Source organism: Otolemur garnettii, unplaced genomic scaffold, assembly GCF_000181295.1.
Source record: "Otolemur garnettii isolate 467f Iridium unplaced genomic scaffold, OtoGar3 scaffold00022, whole genome shotgun sequence".
NCBI classification, from domain to species: Eukaryota; Metazoa; Chordata; class Mammalia; order Primates; family Galagidae; genus Otolemur; species Otolemur garnettii.
Window position 1 is genome coordinate 14,825,373 of NW_003852417.1, and position 9,045 is coordinate 14,834,417.

Sequence of the window (9,045 nt, forward strand, 5' to 3'; positions counted from 1 at the left end):
AGGAAAGAGGACCCCCAAGGAACATGGGGCAGAAACGCTGGGCACTGAGATTTAAGCTGCCCCATGAAGAAAGACCTTAAGGTCGCAGCACCTTGGCCAGGCTGCCTCATCCCAAGGCTTCTTGTCCCCGCAGCTGCTTCCTGTGGTCTGTTTCCCCTGTCTGGTCTGGCACTTGTGTTCCATCACCCCATCCTCTTCTTTTGCTGCCTTGCCCTGCACCACGCATACACCAGCGCTGTTCAACCCAGCTCTTGGCCTGCTCCATGCCTAGCCTGAAGATCAAATGCCAGCGAAGAGAACTCCTCCTCACCACGCACTGGTGCCAGTATGCTGCGAAAGGCCTCCGTCCCCCCCGGGTCCTTAATGTTGCAGGGCAATCTTTTTGGGTTTCTCTTGCTGACAGATTTTCCCACTGTCCAGAGCAGCCATTTCTCATCTTTACCTCTCTCCTCAGAGCTCTGACCCCACAGATAACCCCGGTACTCACACCAACTCTGACCCTTGCTGCATCAGTCAAGCACTCGCTCACCTTCTCACCTGTCACTCCGCACCCGCACCCCCACCTGCCCCCCTTGCCTTCCTCCCTCCTGCCCTCGTGGACACTGGTTCCCCTCCCCACTTTGGAGTCACTTTGCATCTACCCGAATCATCAGCACCCCCTTCTCTTTCGTATGTATTTAACCTTTCCTTACCCAGTTTGGCTCCTTCCTAACAGCAGGTAAACACAATTACACTTTCCCCAACCCCCCAAATTACCAAAGCCCATGGTGAGCTACAGCCAGTTCATGAGGGCTCCTGAGAGCTGAACATTAAAATGCAGTAAATCTGCAAGTCAGTTGTCAGCCACAGCTATTATTAAAAGTTAAGTTGTATGCACTTATAGTTAAATATACTAAAAACAAAGAGAATCCATACTCAAAGCTCATCACTTCCTAACTTTTTATAATGTTTTGCTACTCCACTCTGGAGGTTATGTATGCCTCATATACAGGGTATGGAGGAGATTCCCGGTCATGATGGCCACGGCACGTCTCTCCCCGGCTGCACTGAGCAGTATCCCACCGGTAACCTGATATCAGCTAGCGGGGAGGATTTACATCACAGAAATCTTCAAATGCTACAAATCAGAACTTCCCCCGGAGAGCTGCTTGTGGAACATTCATCAGCATTCCACTGACAAAGCCCCTCTTAGCTCCAGATTCCTTTCCAGGTCCCACCTGCTCTGCCTCCTCACAGCCAAGATCCTTCCCAGAGAAGAGGCCACACCTCCCATCTCCACTGGCCACACAGCCTCCCCTGCGCTCCTCCAGACACAAATGGTTTCTGTGCCTCCCATTCCACTTAAAGCGCCCCTTGACCACACAGCGCCAGTAACTTATTTGAGACTGACACTCATCCCTTTCTCCATCCCTGAAGCCATTTGCCTTCTGCAAAGTGGCCAGTGGCTGACCCTCTGAGAGGTCGTCCTCAGCCCCTTGTTCATGGCACACTGGCGCACTCCTCAGCTTCAGCTTCTGTCTTGTCCAGTGATCCCAAAGCCAATGTTTTGCTTTGTTTTGTTGTTTTGTTTTGAGACAGAGTCTCACTCTGTTCCCTGGGTAGAGTGTCATGTCATCATCATCAGCTCACAGCAACCTCAAACTCTTGGGCTCAAGTGAGCCCTTGCCTCAGCCTCCCAAGGGACTGGAACTATACGGGTGCCCACCACAATACCCCACTAATTTTTCTATTTTTAGTAGAGACAGAAGTCTTGCTCTTCCTTAGGCTGATCTCAAACTCCTGAACTCAGGCAATCCAGCCGCCTTGGCCTCCCAGAGTGCTAGGATTATAGGCATGAGCCACCACATCAGGCCTCAAAGCCAAATATCTACAGCAAATCTCTAACTCCAACTGCCCGCTGCACATACTCAACCTGTCACCCAGAGAAGCCTTAAACTCCCTCTCCACAAAACTGAGATCGCCTTCTTTTCCCCATGGGTGTTTCCACATATCATCAGTGTTTCCCTCCTTCCAGTCTCCCAAGCTGCCCTGTCATCCTCAGCAACTCTGTCCCCCTTCACTCCAGCATCCTGCTAATGAGTGGCCATGGCTACCATGTACATTCAGCTCACCTTCTGTCCCCGTGTCCTCACACTGCTGTCACTCCTTGGTCTGAGCCACTGTTGCTTTTCACCAAGCTTTCTGTAATTAACTGGTCTTCCTGTTAAAACTACCCCCTACAGATTCCAAGCTGCTCCTCAACTTCCTGGGGGACTACATCCCACCAAACCCATCTTAAGTTGCAAACATTGTGAGTTGAAGATGTATTTAAGACACCTAAGCTGCCGAACGGCAGAGCTTAGCCTAGCGCACCTGAAACATGTCCAGAGCACTTACATCAGCTTACAGTTGGGCAAAATCATCTCAAACAAAGCCTATTTTATATTAATAATAAAGTATCAAATATGTAACTATTGAATCCTGCACATTATGTCAAAACTACAATGGTTTTGCACCACAGTAAAGTCGAAAAACCAGTAAGTTGGACCATTGTAAGTCAAAGACTATCGGTACTCCAGATTCTCTCAAAATACCACCCTGCCCACACTTCTCCCTGCACCTAGGTGCTTTCCGGTGCCCACCCACTCCTGGGTGGCTTATTCAGACTGCAAGGTACAGCCCAGGTATCAGCTGCCCCGGGAAGCCTGCCCCGACTCCTGAAAGCTGGCTAGGTGTCCCCGGCATGCACACCTTGAGTGTCTGCACTCTAATTGTTTTCCGCCTGTGTTATTTGGCTGTCTTCCCTTCTGAGCCATAAGGTCCTCCAGGGCAGGAATGGTGTTTAATTTACCTGCTTTCCCAGTTTCCAGCCAAGAGACTAGGTATACAGCAGGTGCTCAGTTCAGGACTGAGCGGGATCGAGAAGGCTGTGGGGGCCAAGAGGACACTATCTGAGCAAAGGGACAAAGTTGGGAATCTGCACAGAGGCTGTAACAGGAGGAAAAAAGCCCCCCCCCCCCGAGGTTCAGCAGGAAGGCAAAGAAGGCTGGTTTGGACTAGACCCTGGGTGGCCTCATGTGACTCACCCCAGTGCCCCAGCTGTGTGACTCCAGGCTATTCCAGGGACTTCAAGGGCAGGGAGCACATGGCTGTGCTGGCAGGTGTCTGCTGCCCTCGGTGTGGTCTCTACCCTTCACAAGGCCCGTCTTTGACCCTGGGCTCCTTTTCTCTTCTGTCTACAGATATGACACCATCACCAACCAATGGGAGGCAGTGGCCCCTCTGCCCAAGGCAGTGCACTCCGCAGCTGCCACAGTGTGTGGCGGCAAGATCTACGTGTTTGGCGGGGTGAACGAGGCAGGCCGTGCTGCGGGTGTCCTCCAGTCTTACATTCCACAAACCAACACGTGGAGCTTCATCGAGTCCCCAATGATTGGTGAGATGCAGCAGTCTCCTCAGGCCAGGCTGCACCCCCACCTCCCTGGCTCATGATCCCAAGCCCAGAAGGCAGGATAAGCCCAGCTGTTCTGCAGATCCCCGTCTGGGAGATAGAGCGAGTTGGGGAGCCCTCAGCCAGGTTCTGCAAAGACTGAGCCAAGGCTCCAGATATCTCCAGCCCCACACCTGTCTCAGGCCAATCAGTGACTGAGGGAGGTCAGTCCCGCTCCCTCCCCTGGAGGAAAGATCAGGACCCTTAACCTGCCTGCTCTGCTCTCCTCCTTGCAGACAACAAGTATGCTCCGGCTGTTACCCTCAATGGCTTCGTCTTCATCCTGGGTGGGGCTTATGCCCGAGCGACCACCATCTATGACCCTGACAAAGGAAACATAAAGGCAGGCCCAAACATGAACCACTCTCGCCAGTTCTGCAGGTGAGGGGCTGCAGCGACTTTGCCAGGGAGTGGGAAGGAAGAGGGCGGGACAAGGGAGGAGCAGTGGGAGGAATGAGATTGCAAGGATTTACAAGGCACAGGGCATCCCCAGGCCCAGAGCAGTGGCCTCCCCTCAGCCCTGGGGACGGAGTCAGCCAACATGTGCCCAGGGCAGCCTACAGCAGTCTCCTGCCCAGAAACCCAACCCTGGGGCTCCAGCTGACCCCACCTCAAGCAGAAAGGAAGGCACAAGGCCACCCTCCCCCTAGAACCACTGCACCATCACAGATGGAAGGAGCACGAAGCCAGAGCCATGCAATGTCCTGCAGGGACATGTGGGCTTCTGGGGGGTCACTCTCATTGCAGACACGATTGCGCACATGATCCTGATGGCCCTTGGGAACTAGGCCCAGTGAGGGGCCCAAGGTTCAGCTGCACTAGAGTCTCAGCACCTGACTGGGCAAAAGCATACACAGAACTGCCCCTGCAGGCAGAGAAGGTAGAGGTCAGAGTGCAGCTTGGTCCCCAGGCTGCCTGGTGCCATGGCCTGCCAGTCCCTGCTCTTCCAGCCCCATCCTTTCCTGGACTAAGAGGAACAAGGAATGAAGGGCCCCCCGAAACCCCATTATCGCTCTTCCATAACAGATCCTTCTTAAAGACACCTTGTGCCTCTGCAGAGGTAACCACTGAGTCCTCAACGTGCAAATAGCATGACGCACTTATTAAGTGCCCATTGTTTATGTAGCTTAGCTAGAAAAAATATAAGCTAGCCAGCTACAGTGGTTCACACCTGTAATCCCAGCACTTTGAGGGGGCTGAGGTAGGAGGATCACTTGAGGCCAAGAGTTCAAGATGTGCCTGGAAACATAGCAAGACAGTCTTTACAAAAATAAAAAGTAAAAAAATTAGCCAGGCATAGTGGTACATGCCCATAGTCCAATCTACCTGGGAGGCTGAGACAAGAGGTTTGCTTGAGCTCAGGACTTGGAGACCAGCCTAAGCAAGAGCATGACCCTGTCTCTACAAAAAAATAGAAAAATTTGCCAGGCACAGTGGCACACCCCTGTAGTCCCGGGTACTCAGAAGGCTAAGGCAGGAGGATCACTTGATTCCAGGAGTTCGAGGCTGCTATGAGCTGCATTCCTAGGCAACAGATTCTGTCTCTTAAAAAAACAATAAAGATCTAACCTACTACCAGTATATAAGGTGACCTTGGACACATAAGTTCCTTCTTTGGGGAAGTTCTGTGAAACAGGAGATTGTACCAGACAATTAGCAAACTCAAAACTCTCCAGTTCTCAAGCTGCACTTCCACATCTCAGGCTGGCCTGGAGCTGGTGCGCAGAGCACAGTCTGACCAGGCTACCACTGACAGGCGGCTGGAGCACTGAGCCCCACTTGGGGAGGATGCCCACGCCTCAGCGAGGGCTAGAGTGGATGGGAAAGACTTCATGGCAGAAGGGAAATTTAAGCTGGGTCTTGCAGTAGAAGCAGAGAAAAGGTTTACTGGCAAAAGGAGAAACAGGCGGGACCTAGATGGCACTGAGCCCTGAACTGTGAGAGAGCGAGAGCTGGAAGCTTCGGTGTCTGATGAGAAACCTCGACTGACGGATTCTGTTCAAGGCATTTCAGAAATGGGTGGAGGCTTTGAAGAGCTGTGTGTTCAATTTCAAGGGATAGCCAAGAAGAAATGGCCATTAGCTGAAATGAGAGAGAAGTCAGGGCTGGCAACCGGGGTCTGGATGTTAGTGTGAAGGGGGAGCCGAAGTGCATTAGGAAGAGTGCAGAGAGGGAAGAGACACCAGCTCTCTAGATGGGAAGAGCTGACGCAGATGGCAGGACCCACCCAGTGAGTGTCCCACAGGGAAGCCCACCTCCCTCCCCCACCCCCCACTCCCCGCAGAGTGAAGCACAGCACTCTGAGACCCTGGCAGGCCGAGCTCCCAGCCAAGAGGCTGATGCTTAGTTACTACTCAGCCCTCACCGCTCTCTCTCCTGGCATGCCTCTGAGTCCCTTTCCGAGGGATTTGTGTGTGCAACACAGGAAAGATGCCCCATAGCGCCTGAGTGACCTGGGCCTCAGAGGCGGCTCCTCTCCCAGCCGGCTTAGGCAGCAGCAAGGCAGGGCTGGGAGGCCTAGAGCAGGTGCGCATCTTCCCACAGCTTACAGGGAAGGACCGGGGCATCCCACTGCCCTGGAGGAAAAGTATTTTTCTTAATGCCAGCTGGAGTCAGAGGACAAAGGACACCCATGACTTTTCCAAAAGGGCACAGGCAGCCTGCAATAGGACACAGGGTTAAAACTCTGCCAGGTCCAAGTTGGAAGCAAAGTGCCTGATTCTCTTCCTGCTTTCCCTCTGACAGTGCTGTGGTGCTGGATGGCAAGATTTATGCCACCGGAGGCATCGTGAGCAGTGAGGGCCCTGCCCTGGGCAACATGGAAGCCTACGAGCCCACAACCAACACATGGACCCTCCTGCCCCACATGCCCTGCCCGGTGTTCAGACACGGCTGCGTGGTGATAAAGAAATATATTCAAAGTGGCTGACATCGCAGAAAGCCCTCGGCAAGACCATGGACGAGTCTGGTGAGGCAAATGATAATTATTCAGCAACGCCAACGAGAGGCCAACAAAACATGATCAAGGAACTCACTGCGCTAAACATTTTGAATATTCTCTACATCGAATGTAGAAAATCATCCTTGCCTTTGGGTGAAACGGGGCACAGCTCCCCGAGCAGCAGGAACCACGAACGTGCAGAGCCGGGGCTCGCCGGCCCCGCAGAGGCACGCGCTCTGAATGGGGGCACGCGCTCTGCCCGGTGCAATAGAGTTTCACATATTTTTCAACTGGGAGAGAGAAGCTGTTTTTTCCTTCCTGCAGAGCAAGCTTGATCCCTAAACAACCATAGATCAGTTACCCTATGACAATATTAGGCATCAGGCTGTCTTGGAATAAGATCAAAGTGTCCTTATCACTTTGATTCCTACTTTTGTTTTTTAACCAATCTACACTTCCAGTGGCCAAGAGAGAACAAGGGACAGTACTGTACGTCTCAAGTCCCCGCTGGGGCTGAAGAGGAGTCCAGCCGCCCGTGCAGAGCCAGGTGTGGCAGCCACGGGGACAGCGGGGGAGAGAGCTGTCTGCCCTTCACAGGATTTTCTACCATGTTTTTGCTGGAGAAGGACGAGGTGATTGTGCTAGCTTTCTCTTACCCAATATGAATTATTTAGATTTCTGAGGCATTTTCTTGATAAACAAAAGGCTATTTTTAAGTACTGAGAGAGGAGGAGGCCACAAGAGGGATGATGTAGTGGGAATTCCCAAAGCTCTTTGTAGGCAGTGCCAGAGGGGGCCTTTGCTCTCATTTTTCTATGTGCAGAATAGAGGATCTCTCCTGGGGTGGGCAATGCCCCCATTTTATTTTTAGAAGTAACTCCCAAACAGCCCCGTAAAAGCTGTGCCTCATGCAGGCATGATCCGAGGAAGAAGAGTCTGTTCTAGAAGGACATCAGTTCTGGCTCACGGCACCGTCCAGCTCCCTCCATGAGGTTAAGCTGAGGACCCAGGATGGGCAGGAAGAGAAGGAGGGAGAGGGAGAATAAATGTCTACAAAGCACAGGAGACTATTTTTGATATTTATAGCTATATATTAAGGCCCCTGTAATGAGAGCTCTCAGGATGGGGACAGCCTTCTTAGGCAAGCCACGGCAGCCCAGGCCTGAGGGGCATGAGCAGCAGAGTCTCTCTTGTCACATACGAACCTGCGGGAAGGGACAGCAGGAGGGAGGTCACACCATGGCTCAAAAACGAAAGGCCTTCCCACTAGTCCTTAGCCCCTCCAACCTCACACGGTAATCAGTTTCCACTCCAGGGCAGGAGGAAGGCCGCCGCTCCCACCGCGCTGTTGAGTTGAAGTTGGTACCAAATACACATTTACCACTTTTATATCTGGGAAGTCAACTTGCCGTCATTTCATGATAACCACCATTTATAAGGAGAAAAAGACAGGACACGCTTTCCATCTTTCAGTATTTGAGGACACGAAATCCCAATCCTGATGTCGGGCATCAACTTCTAGCACTACCCGTGTGGCTCCCACTTGGACAGGATACCGAGCTTCGTTATGCAGTTTTTAATATTATTTATTATTTTAAAAAGTAATAAGCACAAAACCTACATACATTGTATGTCATTTAAAGTATTTATGTCAAACAGGGTGCAAGTGTGAACCCAAGGACCGGAGCACAAATTCCTAACTGCCCGGGGCAGGGCTGACGTCAGCACTGGTGTGCGTCTACCTCCAAAGGAGGTGCTAGTGCTCAAGACTCCATGCAGATGACATTGAAATTCCGTTTCTCTCCTCATCTATCACACTGGAGCAAAACTGGCTATTTCTGTGAATGATATAAAACAGGGTTCTCTGTAATGGTATTGTACATAGTATATGTTTATTGTTAAGTTCTTGTTATATTATAATAAATATATTTATAGATCTAGACCTGGAGGCCAGCGTGATGTCTTTGTGTGCCACCATCTTTGCCACAGTGACACGAAACCCCTGTCCCATCTCTCACCCGTGAGGTGTCTTGGTTCTCTTACAGACTGGAATGCAGGTTTGGGGTGATTAGAAAGTATCAGACTTCTTAGCAAGGGAAGGTACAAAGCTGAAAGGGAAGCCGAGACTAAAGGACAATTGAAGGTCAAACTTGACAGGGACTTGCAAACACCCCGGAATTCACTCTGAGGCTCTCCCCTTAGTTTAAGTGTTCTTATTACACCATGCAGCTGAAAGCTTCCAAGTTATCTGCCCACTGGTATCACTCCTGGGCCTGAAAAATACACATTTTCAGCACTATGCCAGGACCAAAAGGCAGCTGTAATCAATGGCCTAGAAGAGGCACAACACACTTCCTCCAGGAAGAACAATTGATTTCCTTCCAGTTAGGGTGGTCTCCCTGCCTCCTTCAGCCCCACCTAAGGCAGTTCCCTAGCCCATCCCAGGGCCTCCTTTGCTATGCTAAGGACTCTCACAGGCTCCCAGGGGAAGGTGTGGGATGGGCTGGCTCACCCTCTGGTGGGGAGAGAAGTTTAGATTTGACAGATGAGTAGCAAAGGTAGATCTCCTAGCACTGTCATCCATGTGCAGAACCTCACACCCTTCATCCCCAAATCTCATCAAGATGTAGTATCT

The 9,045-nt window shown here is 51.5% G+C and overlaps 1 protein-coding gene across 1 annotated transcript in view; it reads left to right on the forward strand.

Moving 5' to 3' along the window:
• KLHL29 (kelch like family member 29) overlaps positions 1-8,352 on the forward strand; it is a 292,829-nt gene extending 284,477 nt beyond the window's left edge. The window contains exons 12-14 of the mRNA XM_003787428.2: positions 3,222-3,415; positions 3,706-3,850; positions 6,215-8,352. Of these exons, the coding sequence (XP_003787476.1) occupies positions 3,222-3,415; positions 3,706-3,850; positions 6,215-6,398 (523 nt within the window). The 3' untranslated portion in view covers positions 6,399-8,352. The remainder of the gene's footprint in view (positions 1-3,221; positions 3,416-3,705; positions 3,851-6,214) is intronic.
• The last annotated feature ends 693 nt before the right edge of the window (positions 8,353-9,045 follow it).